The sequence below is a fragment of the Misgurnus anguillicaudatus genome, chromosome 1, assembly GCF_027580225.2.
Source record: "Misgurnus anguillicaudatus chromosome 1, ASM2758022v2, whole genome shotgun sequence".
Lineage (NCBI taxonomy): Eukaryota > Metazoa > Chordata > Actinopteri > Cypriniformes > Cobitidae > Misgurnus > Misgurnus anguillicaudatus.
In genome coordinates, this window is record NC_073337.2 from 5,368,166 (window position 1) to 5,395,854 (window position 27,689).

General features: G+C 37.7%; 2 protein-coding genes across 2 annotated transcripts; one reads left to right on the plus strand and one right to left on the minus strand.

The window, feature by feature from the left end:
• The first annotated feature begins 110 nt into the window (after positions 1-110).
• Positions 111-13,573, plus strand: faxca (failed axon connections homolog, metaxin like GST domain containing a). Its single transcript, XM_055190275.2, has 6 exons — positions 111-677; positions 6,279-6,414; positions 6,500-6,696; positions 7,010-7,227; positions 10,312-10,428; positions 10,504-13,573. Exons 1-6 carry the CDS (start codon positions 418-420, stop codon positions 10,791-10,793), a joined length of 1,218 nt encoding a protein of 405 aa, XP_055046250.2. The 5' UTR covers positions 111-417; the 3' UTR covers positions 10,794-13,573.
• Positions 13,574-14,925: 1,352 nt separating this feature from the next.
• Positions 14,926-18,587, minus strand: pou3f2a (POU class 3 homeobox 2a). The gene has a single exon (XM_055190277.2). The coding sequence runs from the start codon at positions 18,519-18,521 to the stop codon at positions 17,421-17,423; it is 1,101 nt and encodes a 366-aa protein (XP_055046252.1). The 5' UTR covers positions 18,522-18,587; the 3' UTR covers positions 14,926-17,420.
• Between the last annotated feature and the right edge of the window lie 9,102 nt (positions 18,588-27,689).

Sequence of the window (27,689 nt, forward strand, 5' to 3'; positions counted from 1 at the left end):
GCTGCGCACAGTGATCTGAATATGACATCACACTACCGCGAGAAAGCAACGCTTTCCAATCGCTCTCGCGATACCTGATGTCATAGGCTTGTCAGGTTTTCGCAGCGCCGCTAAAGTCGACACACGATAAAAGCGACCAATAAGAGTGTGGAATCTAATTACTAGTACCGCCCCCCGCAGCATCAGCATCCAAACCCCCGCTGACGTCACGCACTCCGCTGTGTGCGGTAAACAGCGGCGGTGAGCGGCTGCGGAAGGATGCCGACCCAACCGCGGGTCTGAGGCGACATGCCCGCCGTCCTCTTCTTTAAACCCTCGGCCACCATCATCATCACCCCCACCTACACCCCGCGGCACCGATGAAGCCTCCCCTGTCGAACCGAAACCGGGCCGAAGGGCGGACAGAGGAGAGAGAGGATGTTCTGGCGCATCGGGTTCGCTTGGACCCGCTCGTGCGTGCTTGAGCTGGGCCGGAACAAGAGCTTCTCTCTGAGCTTATGCGGGTTCGAGGAGCCTCTGTCGTTGTATGGGTACATCATCGCTTATCCGCTGCAGGAGTACGGAGGGATCATGTCTGCGTTTGTGTCCGACACCTGGTGGAGGAAGACGCTCTACATCACCGGGGGCGCGCTGCTCGCCGCCGCTGCATATTTACTACACGAGCTACTAGTCATCAGGTATTTATGATTTATCCCAAAAGAATATATATACATAGATTATAATGGGTATGCAACATATTGATTTAAATTGTAAAGTATCTATCTATCTATCTATCTATCTATCTATCTATCTATCTATCTATCTATCTATCTATCTATCTATCTATCTATCTATCTATCTATCTATCAGCTTGTATTATTGCTTGTAGATCAGTTAGGCTGTATGTCAGCTACATTGTGTACACAACAGACAGCATCCATCTTTCTATAAATGTCATTAAATATGCTAGTTATAAAATATCTTGATAATTTCTGACCACTTCATATGTCTTAATTGTCATTTATAAACTGTTTATAGACGGTTTATGTGGTCGTGTCATATTACTTAATCAGACACCTTCAGGTTGGGATAGAGGAGCATTTGGCTCTGTTAGATAAAGGAGTCTCATGTAACCCGCCGGCTGATGGACGTTTCCATCTAAGCTACATTAATGTCTCGGATGAGTGAAAACACAGTGCGGTCCATTTGTGGTCCATCACTTACGTTGATGGAGGAATACATGAACACCTGCCAACTGAATGAGATTTGGATCAGGATGCTAATGTAATAGTGAAAGTGCATGATACAAGGTCTAAACTATAAATGTTGACATGTTGATGATGTGTGCTATTTCAAGGACACCGTTTAGGCCTTCCATGTTTAATAGTGTTGTTGTGGCACAATGACCTTTTTTGACCCCTCGTGAGAGAGTGTAAATTGTGATCTGCCAATATAATTCTGGGTTTAATGCTGAGTTTAAATCCTGGGTTCATCTTTGACCTGTGCAGAAATGGCAATTGTTAGCTCCCAGCAAAACATCTTAAAAGACACAAGGCCCTGGAAACCTCTCACGTCACGTGCAATTTAAAGCTCCATTTATATATCCATTGGTTAGATTACAGAAATATCATAAAATGTGAGTACTTTTTAGGTTTAAGCATTATTAAATTTTACAAGAAAGAAATTAATTGAAAAAAGACAACGAGCACCTAGAAAGCGTTTTAATTTTACGATGATCCTAAATGTTTTTAATATGCTTCCGATACATTTTGAAACAGCCCATATGAAAAAATGCAGTACAGTTTTTCCTCAGTTGCTTTGAAGCATTTCTCACATCAGAAATTTATTTTTCAAAACACTTTGTTCAACATCCACGTCATCAAGTCAGTTGTGCACAACATATAAATTCTCATTGTTTTGGACGAATTGCAAATGCTTTCATACAGTCATGCAGTTGATTATTGCGTAAGTACTTTTCATCAAAATACATTATGTTGAATAATGTTTCACTTTAAAACAATAAGATATTAGGTTATCGCATAAGTCATGGTTGACCTTTTTGTCATAATCTGCTTTTGTAAAATTGAACTGAATTGATAAATTGCTGAAGGGGAAAATACACTCACCTAAAGGATTATTAGGAACACCACACTAATACTGTGTTTGACCCCCTTTCGCCTTCAAAACTGCCTTAATTCTATGTGGCATTGATTCAACAAGGTGCTGAAAGCATTATATAGAAATGTTGGCTCGTATTGATAGGATAGCATCTTGCAGTTGATGGAGATTTGTGAGGAGCACATAGAGACAGAGCGCAGTTATGCAAATTTGAAAACCACGCCCACCGGGGGGGAAAGCGATCCAACCGTCTCCATTGACTTTGTATTGCGAGAAGCCGCCTCCTTGTCATTTCTGGCTTATAACAAAAAACTGAATAATGCCTAAAAGCTGCTGTGTGACAATATGTACAGCTAACAAGCCAAAGAACCCAGAAATAACTTTTTATAAGCTGTCGAGCCGTAAAACCCAGTCTTTAAGGAGAATAAAGTGGATCGCCGACTACGTTTCCCCCTAGTGGACGCAGTTCTACTAATAGTATTACTATGAAAAGTTGCCTGTATCCATTTCTGTGTCTTTAAACGCTTGCTTTTTGGGGTCGACAGCTTATAAAAATTTATTTACAGATTAAACTTAAAAACAGATTAATACCTAAAAGCTGCTGTGTGACAAGGTGTACATCTAACAACCCAAAAAAAACAAATACGTTTTTATAAGCTTTCCACTTCAAAAAAACGAGCGTTTAAAGACACAGAAATGGAAACAGGCAACTTTTCATAGTACTCCGATTAGTAAAACTGCGTCCAGTAGGGGGAAACGTAGTCGGCGATCCACTTTATTCTCCTTAAAGACTGGGTTTTACGGCTCGACAGCTTATAAAAACTTATTTCTGGGTTCTTTGGCTTGTTGGCTGTGCGTGTTGTCGCGCGGCAGCTTTTGGGCATTGTTCAGTGTTTTGTTGTGAGCCGGAGATGACAGGGAGGCGGCTTCTCGCAATACAAAGTCAATGGAGATGGTTGGATTGCTTTCCCCCCCGGTATGCGTGGTTTTCAGGTTATGATGCGCTGCGCTCTGTCTCTATCCAGGGCACGAAGCTCCCGTTCCACCACATCCCAAAGATGCTCTATCGAGTTGAGATCTGGTGACTGTGGGGGCCATTTTAGTACAGTGAACTCATTGTCATGTTCAAGAAAACAATTTGAAATGATTCGAGCTTTCTGACATTGTGCATTATCCTGCTGGAAGTAGCCATCAGAGGATGGGTACATGGTGGTCATAAAGGGATGGACACGGTCAGAAACAATGCTCAGATAGGCCGTGGCATTTAAACGATGCCCAATTGGCACTAAGGGGCCTAAAGCTGGCCAAGAAAACATCCCCCACACCATTACACCACCACCAGCAGCCTGCACAGTGGTAACATGGCATGATGGATCCATGTTCTCATTCTGTTTATGCCAAATTCTGACTCTACCATCTGAATGTCTCAACAAAAATGGAGACTCATCAGACCAGGCAACATTTTTCCAGTCTTCAACTGTCCAATTTTGGTGAGCTTGTGCAAATTGTAGCCTCTTTTTCCTATTTGTAGTGTAGATGAGTGGTACCTGGTGGGGTCTTCTGCTGTTGTAGCCCATCCGCCTCAAGGTTGTGTGTGTTGTGGCTTCACAAATGCTTTGCTGCATACCTCGGTTGTAACGAGTGGTTATTTCAGTCAAAGTTGCTCTTCTATCAGCTTGAATCAGTCGGCCTATTCTCCTCTGACCTCTAGCATCAACAAGGCATTTTCGCCCACAGGACTGCCCCATACTGTATGTTTTTCCCTTTTCACACCATTCTTTGTAAACCCTGTGAGTGAAAATCCCAGTAACTGAGCAGATTGTGAAATACTCAGACCAGCCCGTCTGGCACCAACAACCATGCCAAGCTCAAAATTGCTTAAATCACTTTCCTTTCCCATTCTGACATTCAGTTTGGAGTTCAGGAGATTGTCTTGACCAGGACCACACCCCTAAATACATTGAAGCAACTGCCATGTGATTGGTTGATTAGATAATTACATGAATGAAAAATTAAACAGGTGTTCCTAATAATCCTTTAGGTGAGTGCATGTGTGAAGTATTAGCTCATTGTACAAGTGTTACGGTACGGGTGTGTAATTCAAAGAGGTCGACAACAAGGAATATAAAACAAACATAAACTTTATTAAATAAGAGAGCTGATAAATCCACATAAACACAACTAAATCAATGTATTCACAAATACGCATGAACGAGAACGGGCAAACAATGAATGAATATGACAGTCTTTTATAGGGATCAGGTGACATGATTTATGAAGATCATGTGAGGGAGAGTGGAGGATGATGGGAACTGAAGTCTAATATACAATTAAAGAGGAAATAATGGGGAAAACAGGGAAGCAGGACTGTGACAATAAGACATTCTGGGGTGTGTTTCCCAAAAGCATCGTTAGCTAACTATGGTCATTGTTACCATTGAAATCTATTGGTAAAGACAAAACTTGTCTCTTTTGGCAAACGCACCCATGAGTGATTATTTGCTACATTGTAGGTCTGCAAAATCATTAATGGGGACTAATCATTTGCAGAATAAAAGTTTTTCTATGCATTATATATGTGTGTGTACTGTGTATAATAATTATGTATATATAAATACACACATGCATGTATAATAAAAAAAATCTATTTATATATCAAGTATTTATAAATATATATATAATATAAATTATATATAAATATAAAAATGTATATACGCACGTAAATATTTCTTAATTATAAACTTGTATCTAAGTGTATTTATATACACAGTACACACACACATATATGTAAACAAAAACTTTTATTCTGCAAAGTTGCGATTAGTCACCATTAGTCGTTTTGCAACCCTACTTTATTGCAAGGACAGATATCTGTTGTGATGTGGATGAGAATCTGCCTGACACCCCTGGGACATCACAATGCAAACAAAATTTTAAATTGAGATTTCTTTTTTTTACATTATACAGTGAACCTTTCTAGTTTTGTTATTTTGTATTTGTACTTTAAAATATGATTTATTCAATACCACAATGTGTGAAATCAACATGTGACACACAAATGAGTAACTTCATACTGTTGAAATTGAAAAAGTGCAGCCATGATCATTTACAAAACTGTATCATCATCAAAACTGTAGCCATAAAGTTCACTCAAAAAAATAGTGACATTTATAATTGTTTACTCTTGTTATATTTTAAGCAAATTTTAAGAAAGATTCGAGAAATGCTCCAAAGCGACTGAAAAAAACTGTGGTAAATTGTAATATACTGTAGAATATTTAGTGATGACCACACTTTGTAAATGCATACAAAAGTACTCTGCAGTATTAACTATATTGACTTGATAAATCGTATTTAACTAACTTTATTATTTATTATGCCAAGGTTCAAAATCACTGTAGTGTCTAGGAAGATTTAGCAAAATTCCTGAAATATCTCAAATATGCAAAAATGTGAAACGTATGTTGGTTATACAGTTATACATTTTTTTAAAGGGACAGTAAGTAGGGTTTTAATTAATCAAATGTCGTTATTCATAAATATGTCCTCGTTGGTGTCAAATGACCTCTGCCAGTGATCTGACTTTTCTTTGTAAGCTTAAAATTTCCCCTCTTTACTTACATTGAACGGGTAAGTCCAAGGAAGCTTCCATGTCGTTCCGCCGTATTGATAAACTATAAAGCACTAGCCTAACAACGCATTTCCACAACGCGTTCATGTGAACTAGCTAAAACGGACAAGGAGATCAATGATTACAAAATGGCTAGCGTAGTTGCAACACGCATTTGGAAAAGCGAGGCGCTAGAGAGCACTATTCGTTTGAATGCAAAATACAATTTCACCACTAGATGAGGTTAAATCCTACTTATTGTCCCTTTTAAATATTATAATTTCATTTGATTTTACAAACTTAACGCATTATCATATTGCATGTTTAGTAAGTTATCACAGTTATGCATTTGGCAGACACTTTCATCCAAAGCGATTTACAGTGCATTACAATTTATACATTTTATCAGTATGTGTTCCCGGTGTTCGAACCCCTGCTGTTAACGCAATGATCTACCACAGCTCAGTATTTTGTCATGTGGGAAATGTATCATTTAAATTGTTTAATTTGGCTTTATAAATGCATGTTCTCCATTCGTTTCTGATAATCATCCATATTTGCTGATCTGTAGAAAGGACCAGGAGTTGGACTCTACAGACGCCATCATTCTACATCAATTTGCCCGACCCAACACTGGAGTCCCTAGCCTTTCCCCCTTCTGCCTCAAGATAGAAACATATCTACGGATGGCAGACCTGCCCTACCAGGTATCCAACCTGGGCAAAGTTTTTTCTGGAAATACAACGAGGATAAGAGAATCTGATCATAATAATCTTTGGCTTTTTTCTGCAGAACTATTTCGATGGGAAGTTGTCTCCTCAAGGGAAAATGCCATGGATCGCTTATAATCAGGAGCAGGTGTGTGGAACAGATTTCATCATTGACTTCCTGGAGGAGAAGCTCGGCGTGAATCTCAACTCCAACCTGAGTCCTCAGGAGAAAGCCATCTCGCGTGCCATTACCAAAATGGTGGAAGAACACTTTTACTGGTAAGACAGAGCTGGTTTTCTGTGCATTAACACAAAAACTTCAGTTTAAACTGTTTGTAGGTATTTACATTCACACAATTATCCAAAACAACTTACATACAACTTACAAATAGTACATACAAGTCAAGCTTTCGTATCAGTCAACAAACCACAACCTTTGTGCTGCTAATTCAATGCTTGACCAGTTATGCTAGAGGAACACAATTGATCGATAAACCAAATATACAAAACTGTTAACATTTGGTTCCAGAAGAACAGAAAATGTGAAGACTTTTTGTTAGAATGTGTTTGTAAGTGTGCCTGTTTGATGTAGGACGATCGCGTACTGTCAGTGGGTTGACAATGTGGAGGAGACGCAGAAGATGTTGGCGACGAACGGGCCGCTGAGTGACCTGCTGAAGTGGATCTTGAGTCAAGTGACCGGTGGGATCGTAAAACAGGAGATGTACGGCCACGGGATCGGACGTTTCTCTAAAGAGGAGGTTTACACCCAGATGGAGAAAGACATGCGCACACTTGCCACACTACTTGGTAGGTTGTGAATGTCCTTGTTGTGTTTGTGAGCATTGTTGAAAACGGTTGGTGCCGTTTTCATGCTGTTTTAGTACAATAAACTACTTTGATTTAAAGGTGCCATAGAATGTAAAACTGTAGATGAATAAGAGCTCTGCATGCAAAAGACTGCTGGAAAACAGGCCAATCTCAGCACAACACAGACTGTGACCTTACAGTCGAGATGTACTTCCAACATTAAATTACGACATTACAGTGTTGTAACAATGATAAAAACAAAGTTGTGACTGCTGCTGAGTTTGCACTATATGCTAGTTAATGCTATATGTATGTTACGTTTTGTAGGTACATACCGGAAAAAAAAACGTACCACTAAGAAACATCCATTTCCAATCTCCAAACAATTGATTATTCCTCAAAATCTGTATCTTTGTCTAATACAGGCTCAAAACATATGAGGTCTGTTTGCTTTAAGAGCTACCAGTTACTGACTGACATGAGTCATGCTGTGAACAGCCAATCAGAGCAGAGCTCAACATTATTATTCATGACCCTTTCAAATAAGGTAATAACAGCCCTTTTCAATATAAAGGGAAATCCTAGGGTTGTTAATGGACATGTAAAATTGTTTCTGGATATTTTTTTGCACTTAATAAAATGTGTTTATTTAACAGATTATTGCAATGCATTCTTTGGCACCTTTAATATTTCATGCTTGTAAACAAGGGTTACAAAATAATACTGCAGTGGATCTGTGCTGCCCTCTAGTGCTACGAGACCATAATGCAACTTAAGCCAAGCACAACTATTACTCCAGGTGTCTCCAACCCACCGTCCTGCAGACATTAGCTCCAACACACCTGTCTGTAATTATTAAACACCTTGATTTGGAGCTTCAGATGTGTTTGATTGGGGTTGGAGCTAAAATCTGCAGGACGATAGCTCACCTGAGACCCCTGGTTTAGTCTATAGACCGTTTCAGCAGTAACAACATAAACAAGCGGCTGCACGTAGCTTCCGGTAAACTTCGCTAAGAATAAATAACAACAAAGTTCTTTAAACGTAGTTTATTTATATAACAAGCAAAAAACAACACATAGATTACCTAGGAAACCAAAACATTTGTTATTTTCGACGAGGCATTTGTTCAAGAGATCAGTTTAGCAACTAGTCACCCCATTAAAAAAAACGAAACCGGAAGTAAGGTTCGGATCCAGACGTGTATCACGTGCTTCCAATGAAACCGTCTATACAGGTTGCCTGATTGTTCACATCATAGACACCAAGCTATTGTTTTTGGTGGATGATAAAATGTGCAAAATATCTCTAAAGACATTAAAGGAGACACACAACAAACATAGGGATGACATTTAATGGTGGTGTGCATTTTCTTAACTATATTTAAATATATGAACCAGTCTGTGATAACCCAGCTAGAGTCATATATACATAAAATCGTCCTACAGTACATAATGTAAAGAACATTTTGTGAAAATATAACATTGATATTTTTAAATGTCCTGTTTTTCCTGATGCCATTTTTCAAACTTTAGTTAGCGTGTAATGTTGCTATGATAGCATAAATAATACCTGCAAAATAGGGCTGCAACTAACGATTATTTTAATAATCGATTGATCTGTCGATTATTTTTCGATTAATCGGATAATAAAAAGCATTCCTTTCCAACCCCTTATACAGAACTGAAATCTTCAGAAAGTGCACAAACATGTTGTTCCTTGAACATCCCTGAGCTGTTAAAGTAATAATAATAAAATAAAATAAAAATGGACTTAACAAAAAAATACACATGTATGCTTTACATCTGCCAAATATATAGACTTTTTTTTAAATAAAGTGGACCTGAGCTGCCAGAATAATAAATAATTTATAAAAAATAAAGAACAATACAAATCAGAAGCAAAATGATCTGCCAATGGGGTAAGAAAAATAATCTTAATGAGATGAGATGAGAAACAAGATTATTTTTATTACCCCATTGGCAGATAATTTTGCTTGTTTTGAGCAAACAATCACTTTATTTTGAGGTGGGTTTTTTTTTCAGAATACACGACAAAATTTCTCATGCCATTTTTCTTGTTTAGTAAATGCATCTTGATCTGCATTGCAAACTTGTGTGACAGCTATCCAGCTGTTATTAGAAGCACTATTGCAGTGCCTGTGGATAATCTGTTTTTGTGTGTGTTTTTAGTTTAGTAATTGGTTTTGTGTGTTTGAGTACACCGCAAAAGTTCAGTGACACTTTTATTTGTGCATGGCAGAAAAGACTGGCATTGATCATGCTTTTAAACAAAATAAGCAAGCAACGTGCAATGCATTCTATGTCCGTCCATTTTACATCTTTTAGTTTGTATACCTAACTAAAGCGCTGTTTTAGAAAAGTGCGCATGCAAAAGCCTGGCCTTTAAGATCATGGGGAATCCCTGGCAGCGGTGGACTTGCACTTGAATGAAATATCCGGAAACAACAGAGAACAGAAACCGAGTGTGTTCACTCCACTCCACGTTAAACTCAACTTTTTTAATACTCAAAAATCTCTGTGTCGCGCGACACAACGAATTGATTATGAAATTTGTTGCCAACGCTTTCAGTCATCCATTTAATCGATTCGTTGTTGCAGCCCTAACTCAAGGTTTAATGCCAGGCTATATATTTTCTTTAACATAATTCCCCTTTCAAAGCCTTCAGCGAATGGCCGGTTTGGACTACAGTCCTCTACTTCCTGGTTTATTGACATCAGTAGAACGTTTTTTGACTAAACTCCGCCCACAGGACAATGTCAGTCGCCAGCTAAGCTCAAACGGCTCTGGCTAAGCTAAGCTGCTGTTGAATCACAACACACTAAACAAACTACACAATCAGAACTCGATACGTATTTCTGAAAGAGGGACTTCATAGAACAAGAAAAACATCAGCCTGTTTGAGGACAGTGAAAGCAGCGGTGTACAGATTGTGAAATTGTAAATTGTGAAAAAAATACCACGTTTTTTATGCGTGAAACATGTTTAATATTGATTAAGGACAGAAGATTTAGGACTTGTTTATAATCTTTGAATTTATTTTGCTATTTATTTCTGCTATAGGCAATAAAAAGTATCTAATGGGCCCTGAGATTTCCACAGTAGATGCTGCCGTGTTTGGTCATCTCGCTCAGGCCATGTGGACTCTTCCTGGAACACGTCCGGAACAGCTTATCAAAGGTAAATATATTTACATCAACAATTTTTATATTTCTATTTTTAAGCACCCTAAATGACTTTTCTCCCCTTCTGTAGGCGAGTTCATCAATCTGGCCATGTACTGCGAACGAATCCGCCGGAAATTCTGGCCGGAATGGTTCGTGGACGTCGACGACCTTTATTACGACGGGCTGAGCGAAGAACCGGCTTCTCCTTCCCAGCTTCCGGATTTGGGTCTCTACTCACACAGCGACAGCTTCCAGGAGCAGGAAAGCCGTCCCTCGCACCGCGAAACACAGACTCCAGACAGCGACAACACCGGACGCTCTCTGTTTGATTCAGACATGGACACTGACGCGTCGGAAATGGAGCAGCTGAAGGGTTAACCACACCCCTGATGGCCACAGCCCTTTTATTCTCCCACGAACCCATTAGCAGTGCAATGGGTGGTCAAATAAAGATGTCACCGTGGTGAAATAGCAGCGGTTTCTCCAGACTCTGACCAATAATGTGGACAGTGAAGGTATTATGAAAAATTACTGAGAGAAAGAAATTTTATGAAATAGACCCGGGAATACAAATCATAAGGATGCACAAATAGAAAAAAATCAAGAAATGAAAAGGAGTGAATGACGTTTCTACTGAATCACTCCTGCCGCAGTGTGACATCATCATTGTGCTCAATGACATCACCACCATTATGTGAGCGTCCGTTCTGACATTTATGATTATTATTATAATACGGGTAGTCAGTGCAAAAGAAGGATTTTAGGGTATGATTGATAAAATGTAGATAGATATTGTGTGGTTCCTAAAACACTTTTTGCCTTTACTGATCTGGACTGCATATCTGTGTGTAAAGTTTTATTTAAGGCAGATTTCCAAAGAGAAAAGACGTTGTTTAGAAAGACGGGGAGAAGTGATGTGATTTTAACGAGTAAAAACTAGCAACGAAGAGACATTATCAAATCTATGTTGACATCATTCTGGAAAACATTATGGACTGTTGTCAGCATGCTCAGCTCATTGTCTTAAGTTCACCTAAAAATTCAACCATTGTCTGTTATTCATCTTCGTGTCATTCCTAAACGGACTTTCTTCTTCCGTTGAACAGAAAGTGAAATATTTTGTGAAATGAAAGCAGTAAGCAGGAGGTGTCAAAATGAGCAATGTTGTCAGTATGATGTGTGTGTTAAAGGTGCAGTGTGTAATTTTTAGAAGGATCTCTTGACAGAAATGCAAAATAATATACAAAACTATATTATTAGTGGTGTATAAAGACCTTTTAAAATGAACCATTATGTGTTTATTGCCTTAGAATGAGACGTTTTTATCTACATACACCGAGGATCCCCTTACATGGAAGCCGCCATTTTGTGCCGCCATGTTTCTACAGAAGCCCTTAACGGACAAACTTCTTTACTAAGTCGTCTCCAACGATGACATGTTTGTCCTGTGGTGGCTACCGTAGCTTCTCTATGCGTTTCAAAAGCGAAGGGTAAGCAGTGAACTGAGCTGTTGGTTGCAATTCGCAATCTCATCACTAGATGCCGCTAAAATTTACACACTGCACCTTTAAGCCTTTGGAAGCCATATGATGTGTGCATGTGAGGAAAAAGATAAAATATACTCAAGCCCATACTCAAAATCATGCCAGGTTTGATGTCATTATGTCTCATGTGGAGTACTTTTCATTAGGAGGAGAGGACAGATATCAGCATTATTTTTTACCAATGTAAAACAGAAGATTTTAATGTTATTTTTGCCTGCTTAATGCAGCTCGACCCGTCACAGAAATCTTTATCATACATGACTTTTGTATGTGTAAACAGCTGTTATGTGTGTTGAATGTGTAGGTCAAAACATAGCTTGTGTTTGTCGAACAGCAGACACTTGGTTTCTGACAGATTGTGTTATGCAAAAGCGCCCCCTTGTGTACTACATCACCACCACAGCATTCTTATGACAGAATACAATGAATTTGCTTATAAAAATGCAGAGGACACAGAAGGGAGGTGCATAACAGAATACTGTGTGTGTGTGTGTGTGTGTGTGTGTGTGTGTGTGTGTGTGTGTGTGTGTGTGTGTGTGTGTGCTGCATGAGTGAGTCACCGAGTCATCGTCACACACGAGTAAATCTGTAGGATGTTTTTGTGTTGAGTGATCTCATAGGGGTTCAAACACAGCCAATCATATACAAGACCAGAGACTGCTGCTTATGTAGCGAGATGGAATCAGTACACACATATTTACTGATATATGAAATGCCCTTACATTTATTTTGAATATGTGTGTCGATATTTTCATGCCCTTCAAATGGAAACACAAAGGACCCTTGTAGGAAAAACCTTGTTAGGCAAACATCAGATTCATTGATTGATCATGTATTTTTACACTAAGGTGCTTGACTGTGGCTTTAAAAATGTCTGCATGTCATTTATTAATAAAAAGTGCCATGCAAATGCCAACATGGAAACTTCAAATAAATAATAATATTGCAGTTAGCTGAACAAACCTTTATCATCATCTCAGAAAACACAGTTTCACACATTTACTGTGTCATTTATTTGTTTGTTTATTAATTGTGTTTGATGCCAAAAGCAAACATTTTTTTTATTTATTTTTTATTTGATATTATTTTTATGTATATCTGCTATATGTTTGTGACCTCATATACCACTTCTTATGTTATGTACAACAAATAATTTATTTTTAAGTTGTATATTTTTTGTAAATATCCATAGTTTTAGGTTACAAAGATTTGCTGTTTGTTTTTTAATGAAATTTGGAAAACACCAGAACTGAGTACCTCAGTACATGCAACTGCTAATAAATTTCCAAGGGTTTCTTAGATTTCATTTCTAGTTTTATTATTCATGACAATCTAAGAACCCCACTCATATAATGAAAAATGTAACGGGAACGCAAAAAATGGGGGAAGATCCAAATGTCTCTGATCTCTCATGTCTGTTGTGTCACATGTGTGTGTTGAGCTGTATTCCAGAATCAATGTTGTGTGTATCATGACCTGGTGGCTTTATGGATTTATTATGTGCCGTACACAACAAGTCTTGTGGGAGGACTTGTATACATGATCCCTGTAACATAAGGAACTAAACTTGTCTGACAAAAGTATATTTCATCAAATATAGCTGTAATAATTTAACTCCTGTTTGTGTTTGTGATTTGTAATTACGGACATCAAATGCATCGTCCAAAATATAATACGAACACTAAAACATAATAGGTTTAAGCTTTGGTAAAATCTGGACAAAACCAATGGTTGGTTTAAATTAACCTGGAAAATTTACATATTTGACCAAATATAGGTTAAATTAAACCCATTATGCAACCCTGCATTTTTACATTGGCAGTTTTAAATGTAGATGCATATAAAATTAGCTTATTCTAATAAATGCATTACATAACATCTTAGTAATTTCATAATATATATTTTATGGGTTTATTAGAGAAATAGAAATTTATTAAAACTATATAAATTGTAAAGTTAATTAAACTTATCAGTGGTCTGTGGATTTGATTTCTAGCAGGTGATGTTAATTTACTTAAATTAAGAGGTTGAAATACACTCCACCATGTCATGGTTCAGTCATGATCTGAAGAATCTCTGTATTTTTAAATGGATATATAGTTTATCTTAAGCAATCTTGATCAAAGCCAGATATATGTGCTCCAATACTAAAACCTTAAAGGTGAGACTTTCTTTCAAACACTATTTACATCAAACAATATTTAGTGCAGTGACTTAAGCTTGCTCTGTGTTTAAGCAGGGGCGTCAGTTTGTGTTGAAAAGTGGTGGGGACAGATGAAAAAGATCAGATGAAAAAACATTACAGCAGGATGGGAAAAATATTGAATAACAGCGCATCAAAAATGGGCATAGCGTTAATTCATTACATATGTAAAAGAAAACACACCATAAGCACACAACGCAATATATGTGACCCTGGACCACAAAACCAGTCGTTAATTACTTTCTTGCTTAGTATTTTTGTCTTGTTTTCAGTAAATATCTAAAAATTCTTAAATCAAGATGTATTTTCTTGATGAGCAAAATGACGTGAGAAAATAAGTCTAGTTTTTAGACAAAAACTATACAATTTAAATGAATTTGTGCTTAAAACTTATATGCCAATGGGTTGAGAAATGTTTGATTAAATTAAGTGTTTAGGAAAAAAGAAATCGTATTTTTAGATTTTTTTCTCACCTCATTGGCAGATATTTTTGCTTGTTTTAACACATTTTCACAAATTCACTTAAATTGTATATTTTTTGTCTACATTTTTTTTTCTTAGGTTATTTTGCTCATCAAGAAAATACATCTTAATTTAAGAATTTTTAGATATTTGTACTGAAAACAAGACAAAAATCAGCCAATTTCAAAAAGTGGTGGGACATGTCCCCAGCGTCCCCAGTGTAAATGACACCTATGGGTTTAAGTACATTAGAATAAATAGCAATGCTATAGCACAAAAATACCGCTGTTAACTGGAAACATTTTTCCTAAATCTGCAGCATACGCCTTATGTATCATAAAATGAAATCCGTATTAAATAGACAACGTTATCTTTTGTGATATGGCGTGTAGGGCATTGCTCCTCTGCAGCTTATTGAGTGGCGCATGACCACTAGATGGCGCACACTGCCCATGCGCCACTGATACCCAAACACACACATTTACAGCTTCGGATGAGAATATTCCTTGGCATTACAAATCTACAAGGCCATGAGATGCAAAAATCATTATACACAAAGAACCAAAAAATATATTAAAGAAATCTAATCAGAATTTGGGTCCTACGATTCAGTAAAGATTAAATAATTTATTTTAAACGGAGTGGAGGATGATGTTTGACAGATTTGATAGACAAATGTATCTATCAAATTTATACAAATCTGTATTTTTTAAACTGTCTAAAATTATTTCTATATAATTGTATTAATTTTAAACTAATAAAAATATTATTATTACTAATTTTGTTAAAGCTGTTAATAATACACGGTACACTAACATTATGTACATTTTTTGACTGCATTTTAAAGCCTAAAAATATTTAAAATATTAACAAATTTATTGTGTAAAATTTAAATGATTAACAATGATGAACTATTGCAAATAGATCTATTATTTGATCCAGAACGCCATGTAAATCCACAAAAAATTCACCGTTTGTACCCATCTGCTTTCTGTACGTTTTTGAACCCTCTAATGTCATCATTATGGATAAATTTGTAAAACGGTTGTGCCTGAACAGGAGGCTTAGAAATTATAATGGGCTGCAAAGGACGTACAATTTCACGTCATCTGAGGCAATATTATCTTCCACTTGCCTTAATGGTCACATAATCTGTGAAATTTATCTTCAGGATCTTTCTCCTCGCTATAATTAAGCACGGGGCAGAGATTCACGAGATGCACTTCTTCATATAAAAATGTTTTCCTTTAATGACAAAAATCTTTTAAAAAACTGTGCAATATTTTCTGTCAAAACCAAAGACATTAAGGGTCTCAATAGGGCACACTGACAGGTTGTGCTTTGGCAGTACCAGGTTAGGTGCACAAATATACAAATATACAAGTATTCACAAAGCCATAAAAAATTAAAATAAAAACATTTACGCACAGTGTCCTTTTTTTCGATGCAGGTCATCAAATAATAGCAACACAGCTGGTGTTATATTTCCCGTAAAAGAAAATGCGCGCGACAGTTGACACCAACAAATGCAAGTTTTGGAAAGCCAGACGATTATTAAAATAGCTAAACCAAAATATCAAACAGTTACAAACATTTTGAGGCTTTTACACGTTTAGCTGACACACAAAATCAATGTGTTAATATAATAATAAAGATCCAGTGAGATGAAGACAGCAGAAAAAAGGAAAACTTGCCACTGTAGCTGATACATTTATTATTATTATTATTATTATTATTATGTTGTTGTTGTTTTTGTTGTTATTTCTATTAAAATTATCTTAATATTTGCTGCATTAGCTGTTTTTAGACAATTGTTTTTTTTCTGTAGGCCTACTGTAAAATAAAAGATGCTGTGTTTAGCTCCTTTTAGATTTTCCCTAAAATTAAATAAGTGGAAACTGAAAAGCCTTTCATTTTTAACAAAATCATTTTCAGTTTAAAGCTGCTTGCAAATCCTAAACGCAACGTAAATGCGTAATTATTAGGTCAAACATTTCTTTTTCAAATTAATTTATATAATCTAATTTTAAGGATAAACCCAATTGGATGGTTTGAATGTATAGACCTGGCCTGCTGTCCATTTATTTCTACAAATAATTCGCTGTGATGCACGGTGCAGTGCAGTACAGGAGATTTTAATGTTTCCTCAGGCCTCGTATTGGACGGACGCTCTGTTATGCACCAGCAGTGTGTATCCGTGATCTGCATGAAATTGAGTTGTTTTGGGTTGCACAACACACAGCAGCACTTGGCAGCCTTTGTTATAATCAACATTGGATGTACTACCTTTAAGAAAATGTCTCATGCTATTTACATTTATCTTTGTAACTGTATTTATGCAACTATAATAATAATAATAATAATAAATGTTGCCATTCATATTTGGAAGAGAATACTTTTCAGACATTGCACTAAATTAAATCAGTATTTAACCTTTTGTGGTCGTGAGGGGAAGATGGCGTTGGAGAATTTGCGCCCCTGACGCCTTTTCACAGCTTTCGGTTGGAAGTGATAAAATGCTTTCACAGATCCTCGGACTTCGAATAAAACCTTTTTTAAAAGAAGAATATTTACGTCTAAAAACGTTCGCACTTTAGGTTCACCCGCAGCGTAACGCCTTAGTTTACCGGAGCGCATTTCTCGCGCTCGCGCCCGTGTATTGTTTGGGCAACAATGCCCGCTGCGCTCCCTCTGAGGTGCGCATCACCACAGTCGGTCCACCGTGAACGGACTTGTGACCAGGACAAAGAGACAATCGATTCAGGTCGCCGTCTGAGTGCGCAGATGCCCCTTCTTTCACGGAACAGGTGTCTGAGCCCCGTGGTGAGGCGATGTTTCCCCGTACGAATCTTCGTTACCGGGCAGGGGTCCGTTCTGCGGCGTCATCCTCTTTTCTTTCTGCCTCCGATTACAAAACCAGACCCGCACCACCTCTTTCTCCAGCTGTAGGCTGTCCGCCAGCGAGGTGATTTCAGAAGCGCCGGGTTTGGGACACTTGAGGAAATGGCTCTCCAAGGCCCCCTTGACGCTCACCTCGATGGAGGTGCGCTTTTTCCTTTTCCTTCCCTGCGCGGCTATCTTATCCAGGCTGGTCGGGCTTCCCGAGGTGGAGTCTGCCTCCTCCAGCCATTTGTTAAGCAAAGGCTTGAGTTTGCACATGTTCTTAAAGCTCAACTGAAGCGCCTCGAACCTGCAGATGGTGGTCTGGGAGAACACGTTACCGTAGAGCGTGCCCAACGCCAACCCCACGTCCGCCTGCGTAAAACCCAACTTGATCCGGCGCTGTTTGAACTGCTTGGCAAACTGCTCCAAGTCGTCCGAGGTCGGCGTGTCCTCGTCCGAGTGCTCGTGGTGTCCCTGATGAAGGCTCTGCGGGTGGCCATGGTCGCTGAGGTGCGGGCTGTGGTGGTCCTCATGCGCGTCCCTGAGGGCGTGATGGTGCATGCCCGGCTCCCCGTAGCCGGGCTGAGAGTAAATCATGCTCTGCCCGTTTGACGTGGTCATGCTCGGCATATGAGCCGTGGTCGTCGCCCGCCAGGCGCTCGCGTCGTGAATCTGGCTAGGCTGCACCAGATGCGCTTGCCTGGGCGTCAGACTCGGCGAATGCCGCAACTCGTCCACGTCGCCCTGCAGGGTGGGCTTAATGTCCTGCTCGCCCAGCGGGCTGGCGGGCCACGGCGATCCCTCTCCCCCGTGAGACAGAGCCGCCGTCAACCACTGGTGCGCGTGGCTGAGCGTGCTCCCGCTGCTCTGCAGAGTGGTGTACTCGCTCTGCAGAAGACTCTGCGCGTCCCTATAGGCCGGCGGCGTCTGCTGCATGCTGCCGGGCTCCGAGTGCGCGACGACGGACGCACTGGACGTGAGGATGCTGTAGTGGTTGGACGCCGCAGTCGCCATAGTGCTCGCGAGCGCGCGTTTGACATCCACTCTGTGCCACAGGCGGCTCCCTGGCGCGCCAGAGCCGCGAGGATGCAGAGGCGCGCACCTGAGATCCGCCTCGCGCTGCTGTTTATTGGCCAGAAAAGCTTGACAGATGCGGTTGCCACTGACAGCGGCGCGTTCATTGGTCACAGTAGATTCAACACGGAACTCCCCATCCCATTGCGCTCATCTGAAAACACTCACAGGGGTATCAGAAGTGACAGGGCGCAGTGGGCCACTTTGCTCCAAAGGTACCCCAGCCTGCCTTTAATTTAACATTTCATTTAAATCACACTTTCATTTTGCTATTAATTTTTTATTTTTTTTATTGCTTTATATGTAAATCATACAGGGAATCTTAAGGTTGTTATATTAATTCTTCTGGATTAAATTAGATTCTGGTTGTTTCATACGTTTTTGTCCTTTATTTTTGTATTGCTTTGTTATTTTAATATATTGTTTTTCTTAAAAGAGAACAATACTTTATTGTACGATATTTTTTCTGTAAACTAGAATTAATATATAAACAAATCAACTAGATTTAATAAATAAATACACATACGGAAAGATGGCAAAAAATTTGATCGTTTGAAAATTGTGTTTCATATATGATGAGTAAAGGTATGTTTTAAATGCGTTATTCTGTGCTAAGTTAAGAGCAGCAGAGTTCAATAAAGTCTTATTTTAGTTTTTTAACCCGTATTTAAATATTAATCTGTACATTACTATAACATTTAGACACTAAATGGTAAACTACATGCCCAACATTAATATTTAACAATATTACGTTATATTTGATAGATTACTAGATTTAATAGATTACTTGCTAATGTTTCTGAAAACTCTGTTCTGATGGGAATTTTGGAGTCTTTCTCTGTCTTTTACTGGCCTCGAGGAGGGGGGAATATTTCTCGCGCCCCTGTCCGTTGCCATGGCGAGAGGTGAATGAAACAACGCCGCCCACGTCACAGCTGCTCGAGTCTTTTCTCTCTCTCTCCCTCCGCGCGCATAAAGCCCATTTCAAAGCCTGAAAAGCGCATGCAGGGCATCACAGGGCCGCAGGGGCAGTGAGAGGTGAATGCAGACTTTACCTCCACCCCAGCAAAGACGTTTTGTAAACATGCACCCACATGCGCTTTTTGCCGACCCTTGCACATTTTTTTGCATCACTTGAAATGCATTTCTGTTTTTATATACATTCTGCAATAATTTGGTTATATAGCCTAGGTTTAAAATTCACACATATTATAATTGTTATAATATCATTATGTAGGTATGATAATTATATCAGTTATATTTTTATTCAATAAGTAAAACCAAATATTTTAAGATTCATGTTAAAGTGTATTTTAATATGTAATGCAAATACTAAAGTGGCCAAGATGCAATTTAATACAATGCGTAATTGATTTTGCATGTAATTCAGCAACACATTGTTGCTGACTGCAACCCGTAAAAGCCCTTGACTTTAGGATATAATATTTGCATGATTTAGAGTTGATAGCAAGAAAAGTGAAAATGCATGAATGGATAGATTGCCAAGAGCGCTCGAGTTCTGGTGAAACAAAAAAGGCGCTCATGTTAATTGAGTTGTAATTTTAAGATTCAGAAGCTTTAACGTAGCCGTGCACCGCCAAGCAGAAAACACATTAGCTTAATAAAGTAATATGCAAACTATGGCTGTTCAATTATACGTCTTAATAGCGCATAAACGATGCTAGACCCGTTAAAGGGACGAACAGGCCCAGTTTATTTCTTCTGCAGTATTATTAAGCGGTTATGTCAATGCAATAGTTACACCAATCTGTGTTTGAGAGAATACGAATTAATGGGGAATAATCTAAGCAATAAATAAGCAGTAATTAGAGAGTCTGTGGCCTACTTCATTTCTCATGGTTCAGTTGGGTTCTGAGTAACAATTATGTCGACCTCTTTGGTCTTTGCATTGCACTCCTAAAAATAAAGGTTCCTTAAAGGTTCTGAATGGTTCCCTAAAGAACCTTTCACATCCATAAAACCTTTCTATTGGACAAAACATTCTCTGTTGTGAAAAAGTTCTGTAAAACGCTAAAAAAATAAGTCATTCTTTTACAAAATGGTTCTATTTCTTTCATTAAAAGGTCTTTTTGGAAACCAAAAATGTTTTTCTATGGCATCGCTGTTTAGAACCTTATAGCACTTTTATTTTTTTTAGAGTAAAACGTTATCTTAATCTTTGACGAAACACTTAACAGGTCACTATGTACAATTAGGGGCTACCCTGTCTCACGAGGTTTCGTGATATAGTCACATAAATTTTTGATTCTTTTTTCGTGATATTATCACGAATTTCCGAGTTTTCTCGTGACCATATAGCGAATTCCTGTTTTCGTGTGATTATCACGTATTGGTTACTGAACTGCTTTTTCCTATTTTCAAACCATTGTCACTTCGGTTTAGATTTTGTGCTTGCATAAAAATGTCACTTTATGTATTGGTTTATACTAATTTTTCTGATTTATTTTTATGTCGCCTGGCGTTAGGGTTAGATTTGGGATTGGGTATGTCATTTTATGTAAATCTAACCCTAAACCGAAGCGACAATGGTAAGAATACGTGATAATCACACGAAAACAGGAATTCGTTATACAGTCACGAAGATTTAAAAGATTTAAAGTTGCAAACGTTTTTATTGATTAGTCCAGTGTTGATACTTACATCAAGTTAATATTGTGTGTAACTTCAAATTAATTATGTGTTAGTTTGTTTAAAACATTATTTAAGTTGTAGTAACTCAATGCATTTAGCTTGATAACTTCAGGTTCCCAGCATACTTTGCATGGGACTTGATAGTGAGAGTAAATGTAGAAATATGTTATTTTATGCATTTCTAATCAAGATGAAAACATGAGAAGACTTTTAATGATTATTGTTCTGTACTTTTGGTACTTAAAAGATTTTCTGTTATGTTGTTGATTTTTAAGAGGTTACCATTGTGCTGAAGAATAGAGCATTTGCTCAAGTTTAGTTAAGTCTTGCTGTTTTAATCAGATGGCATTTTGATAAAAATGCTAAAACTGGTTGTCTTCTGCAACCTGACAAGTGTTGTTAAATTAAAAAAGTTCGAATCATTTTAGTTGTTTTGTGTAAATCAGTGGCCAAGATTGAATCAAATTTAAAATGCAAAAAAAAGTTAAAACAACTTAATTTTTATGAGTATTCAACACAATTTTTCTAAAGTACATCCAACTTCTTATAGTTTGTTGGCCGGAATTAATTTCAGAATTAGTTGTCTTAACTCAAAATAATTGATGCAAACTGTTGCAAGCAATATTTTTTATACAAAATATTTGTATAATTCATTTTATAATTTTATTTAATGTATTAATGTTATGTTATTATTAAATGTAAAAAAAGGGTTTTATGTAATTTATGAAAGTTATTAGAAAGTCTCTTTTGTGATATTTCTGGCAGAGTAAAGTGAAACAGAAGTGAAATTGTTCCCCAGTTACAAAAAAGCAAAATAAATAAATAAATAAATAAGAGCTGTTTATTTTATCATAAAGCTTCTTTAATGAAATATGTATACGGTTAAGAATTGTAAAATATACAAAACTTTGCCATAATGCATAAAACTTTGTAATTGTATTATGTTGTTTACAAGCTAACCACTGTTAAAAATATCTGTAGAAATTACAGTATTACTGCAGCTGTTTGCCAGTAACTTACTGTAGATTCAAATTTATGTTATTTACTGGCAACAGATTGATCAAATTTAAATGAACATTAAATATTAACAAATCTTTGTCTTTACAAAATAAAACAATAAAATAACAGCCTTATGCAAAGCATGGAAACCCACATTTGAAGAAAAAATAAAAAAAGGCTAATGAGGATTCTGGTTCCCAGAATGCTTTGCACGAGGCTGTTATTTTATAGTTTTATTCTATAAAGATAAAGATTTGTAAATGTTTAATTTTCAATTAAATTTGAACAAAATGTTGCTAGTAAATAACACATTTAAAACTACACTGGCAAACAGCTGCATAACTACAGCAAATGTTACAGTGTATTTTAACAGATCTTTTCTAGTAACCACAGCTGTCGTTTTTTTATGGTAAAAAGTACTTTTTTTTACACAGTACTTGTACATTTGTTTACTTGTGTATGTTGTGTTTAGATGTTTGACTTTGAATGTGTGTGGGTTCACCTGTGGTAGATATAAGGGGTGGATGAGCTCCTACAGACCCTCATTCACATGTAATTAGTCTGCACAAAGGGCTTGTTAAATCTGTAATCCCTCATGCCTCTTCTCCCTTTGATAGTGTTGGTCAGCTGTGAGCGGATGCCTATTATGCTCCATATAAAAGAGGGGCAGTTCAGCTCTCTCTATCAGAGCTCCCACCGCGCGCAGCAAAACTGGGGTCAACGCCACCCCAAACACACTTGCTGTGTCTCTCTCATACATACGCATGCACCAAAAGGACCGGTGCGATACATAGTATCACATATCTCATTAGATCAGACCTCTCGATACAGACGCCACCTGTTTTACATGGCTGTAAACATAAAACACTCTGGAGAAACAGCTAATCTTGTCATTTGAATAATGTTTTCATAAAAAACACAATCTGTGTGTGACAGATTGTCATGAAACATCTACAACGAGGATTTGGCAAATTTATGATTTACTGATATTGATAGAAGGGCAGAAAACCAAATATAATATTTTCACTGAACCAATAACAAACCGAATTTCGCATTTCTACTTGACTAATATAAAATGTGCTACCTTAAAAACTAATTTCAATATCAAGAAACATGTCAGCTGTAAACTAAATTGCAGTGCATGTCTCTATAGATGTGCAAATATATATTACATTTTATTGTAATTTTCTCTCGTTCTAGCTCTCTCACCTTTTGCCACTTGCTCACTCTTTTACAGATCTAACACTTCCTTTATTTTTGCTAGACAGATGTTTAAATATGTATCATTTTAAAGCCCACCAGGTATATCCATTATTACAACAAATGCGAATAACATACATATTTCATAGGGTTATGATTTCTGTGGTTTTATACCTGCAGACATTCCTCTAATTTTGGTGCATTTGTACGGATTACACATTTCTGCCCAAACATTTGGCACAAGTGTAACTGCGTGGGAAAATGACATTTCGTCTTCAGATTAAGTATGTAATCCAGAGGTGCCCGTGTCTCTTGCTTTGTGTGGGAGAATATAATGAACACAGTAATTATGGGCATTATTTAGATAATGGGTGTAAATCTTTGTCTGAGAGGCTTAGACAGTTATGATAATGGGGAAATCCGCAGTCATTAAGATATTTAGCTGATTGTCAGAGATCTTTGGAAGGCGGCTAAATCGCAGCCTGATAGCGTTAGATTGATTCCCTCGTACCCTGAACTTTTATGACATGATAGGAAAAGCAAGTTTAAGGCTTTCCCCCCCGCAGGAGTTTAATGGCTGATTTGATTTTACAGTATTTGCAACAGACCATTAAATAAGAAACATGGGAGTTTCTTCTCATCTTGCCAGCAGCCGATTTTGTTCTCGCACGCTGGAAAAGTGTAAATATGAGAGGTCATGTTTTGAGGGTCACTGTGCCTTTAAATTTTCTTCTTTAATTCTTATCTTTACATTTACATTCAAACTGCATTACTTCAACCTAATACTATTTAAAGTGCACCTATTTAATTGCTAAAAAACAATGTTATTTTGTGTATTTGGTGTAATGCAATGTGTTTGCGTGGTTTATGGTTAAAAACAAATTATTTTTCTCATACCATACATTTTTGTAGCTCCAGATTTCACTCTCTTCCATGGATTTGAAAAGCTCTGTGTCCCTGATTGGACAGGTAATCTGTACGTTGTGATTGGTCTGAATACCTCTGACGTCAGTCTGAAATGTGACGCTCCTTACCATGTTTGAAAAATTTGCTCACAACGCAATGCTAATAGCAGCCTGATCTAACAAGATACGTGGAATAGTCACGCATTATTTCGCTCGGTTTTTTGTGGCATTTCACGTATTTTCATCATTTTACGTGCCCATGCCACGCATTTCTTTTCCGTGTCAGTTTCACGTATTGGTTACTCAACTGTTTTCTTACAAGTTTCGCTTCGGTTTGGGGTTAGAATGACTTTCTGTTACATAAAATGACATCCTTACCCAAACCTTTTCAATGGTTTGAAAAGCATACAAAAAATTGTGTAAACCAATACTTAAAGTGACATCCTAACACAAACAGCAAATCTAACCCCAAACCGAAGCGTCAATTGTTTAAAAATAGGAAAAACAGTTGAGTAACCAATACGTGAAACTGACACGGAAAAGAAATGCGTGGCATGGGCACGTAAAATGGTGGAAATACGTGACAATGGCACGAAAAACCGAGCAAAAAATGTGTGACTATTTCACGGAAATTTGTGAGATCAGGTTGGAGTTAACTTACGGGCAGTGAGTCCGAAGCAGGGGGAATTATGATAACGTCGATCTTGTCTACATCACCAATCCCAGGAAGTAAACTGTTGCCTACAATCCGTGTGTTTGTTGTAGTCCAAGATAAGAGAATTACGTTGGAGACGATAACTAACTCGCGTCATCGTTTACTTTGGGATTTAATTAATTAATTAGCATTAACATGTACTTATACATGTACTAATACACACTTACGCACCAAAGGAAATGTAAAAACGAGAATCGGACCATAGGTGCCCTTTAATGATTGCATTTGTGTAATATAATTTAGTGACTGTATATAACATAATATTTTTGATTTGAATAAAGCTAATTTCCACATTGCAAAACATTTTTACAGTCGTATACGATCAGAAGAAATGATCAAAACATGGTCCCAAGCTGTCACTGGGACAGTACCCTTTAAAAATTCCAACAGGGTTGTTATGTCTGATGTCATGCGCCGCTTCCGGGTCCAACCGCTCACAGATGTCATAGAGAAATAACAAAAAATCATGCTATAATACACTGGTCTCAAAACAAAATCCGACATGACCAGACATGGATTTATGGACGTGGATTTTTTATGAATAATTAATATATTGCTGTCTTTGATTCTGGGAGCCTGAGACTGCAGTTTACATGTGAGTTTATAAAATTTTCGCTTAAATGTGTGATATGAATAAATAGTGCTCATAAATGGCTGTTTAAATGTGGTGACTTGGAGCTGGAAACGGTATTCCTTACGTCATGACTTAACAAGCGGATAACGTGAGCCTGAAGAATGCAGTGTACACTGTGAGTTTATAAAATTTCACTTAAATGTGTGCTATGAATAGTGCTCATAATCGGCATTAAATAATATTCTCTATTGAAATGAGTGGAGGTTTCACCCGGAAACAGTATTCGTAACGTCATCACTTAACAACCGGATATGCACTGAGTAGGTGCAGATATGTATACATTTGGTATCAATATGTACCTTTGAGGTATGCACTCTTTAGTATGACTACCCTTTGGTCAATTCAAACCACTATTTTAAGTTTTGACCTTTGATAAGTTGACATAACACTTAAAAAACAAGTTGAAATTGTTTAACTTAATTTGTTAAGTTAAAGTAACAAAATATATGTTGATTGACAGTATACACATTTTATGAGTTAGTTAAATGAACAGTGTGTAGATTGTGGCCAAAACTGGTACTGCAATCACACAACTGGTGGCCAATACACAACATGACAACATAAACATCAGTTGAGGGCTGTGCTTAAATGACAATATCCTGGCCGGACCACTGTTGTCAGTGATAAGTATTTAAAATAAAAATGATTTCTTAATGTCTAGTGACATATCAGGGCCATTTTATGATTAATTGATATTAATATTAATATTTCTTACATACTGTTGCTTTAAATTTTTTGAAATATTACCAAGTGAATCGTAGTAAAGCGTACCCCTAACCATCCCCCCAAACCCACTGTCACAGGTACGAAAGCAAATCATACATAAACATATGAATTTGGCCGTACGAATTTATACGTACAGACGCAAAATATGTATACGAATTGTTACGATGATAATTATGGTGTTTGTTCTAGAACACTGGTTCTCAAACTGGGTGCAATGGCCCCCTAAGGTGCCCTGAGATGGTGCCAGGGGGTGACAGTTCAATGACATTTTATAAAAAAACATAAATTTATCATAAATTCTGTGTAATTAAACTTCAGAAAAATAAGGCTGCCAAACAACACAACTACATTGTATAATTTTTTATTTTATTATTAAATTGTATTACAATTTTTTTTTAAATCTTTGGGATGTTTTATGTCATACATTTTCTTTAGGGGGGCCACAAAGGCATGCACCATACACAAAGGAGCCGCACACCGAAAAAGTTTGAGAATCACTGTTCTAGAACAAAAGTATCTCATAAGATGTTATGAATCAATAGAGACAGGCAAACCTCAGATTATACCCGGACTACATCGACCCGTTTAGTTACACTGGGGATTTCCACAAAAGTATATCAGTCCAGATCAATACTGTCTGAACTAGGGGTTAAAACGGCTCTTAATCTATCAAGTTCAACACCAATGGCCACCCTAACAGCTGAAGACAGAACCAAATCTGTGCATATAACGTCACCAGCTAACCGGTTAAGAGTAAAACTCAGGTCAGAAAAGAGAGCAGATGATATGCAGGCTGCTAAGCGGTAACCTGTGTAGAGATTTGTGTGTGTGTGCAAATCAGTCCAACTGCACATCAGAAAGGAATAATACCCCTTTGTTTGGGCAGCGGGGGCTCAGTGCTTTGTGTTTAGGAGAACTGGTGCGTCGGGGGTTTATACATGCCTACGTGTGGTTCTTATCTATACATATGCACATTAAATGCATATATTTATTTGACCAAGCCTGATTTACCAACTGTGAAACAAACATCAAATTGTCCCCCGTCTTAAATCCACTCCAGGCTCACTAAAGCGCTGACTACGTTTAGGTCACTTTCCCAAGAGTCTGGTCTCCCCCTTCCTGAACAGATAAAAACCAGTGAAAGAAAGAGAAAAGAATCGAGTGGTTTAGAGCAGGACACCATCTGTCCTCTACCATAAAGGACCAAGGACATCTCGTGGTGTTTGTCTGTGTGTGAGAGAGAAAGAGAAAGCAGGAGGGTGGGATTGTGAAGTGGT

What these genes read in the sequence shown, in the direction of transcription:
- faxca (XM_055190275.2), top strand. Translation starts at nt 418, where the DNA reads ATGTTCTGGCGCATCGGGTTCGCTTGGACCCGCTCGTGCGTGCTTGAG. An exon ending in CACGAGCTACTAGTCATCAG is followed by an intron (nt 678 to 6,278) that starts GTATTTATGATT and finishes GCTGATCTGTAG; the next exon opens with AAAGGACCAGGAGTTGGACT. An exon ending in TCCGGAACAGCTTATCAAAG is followed by an intron (nt 10,429 to 10,503) that starts GTAAATATATTT and finishes CCCCTTCTGTAG; the next exon opens with GCGAGTTCATCAATCTGGCC.
- pou3f2a (XM_055190277.2), bottom strand. Translation starts at nt 18,521, where the DNA reads ATGGCGACTGCGGCGTCCAACCACTACAGCATCCTCACGTCCAGTGCG.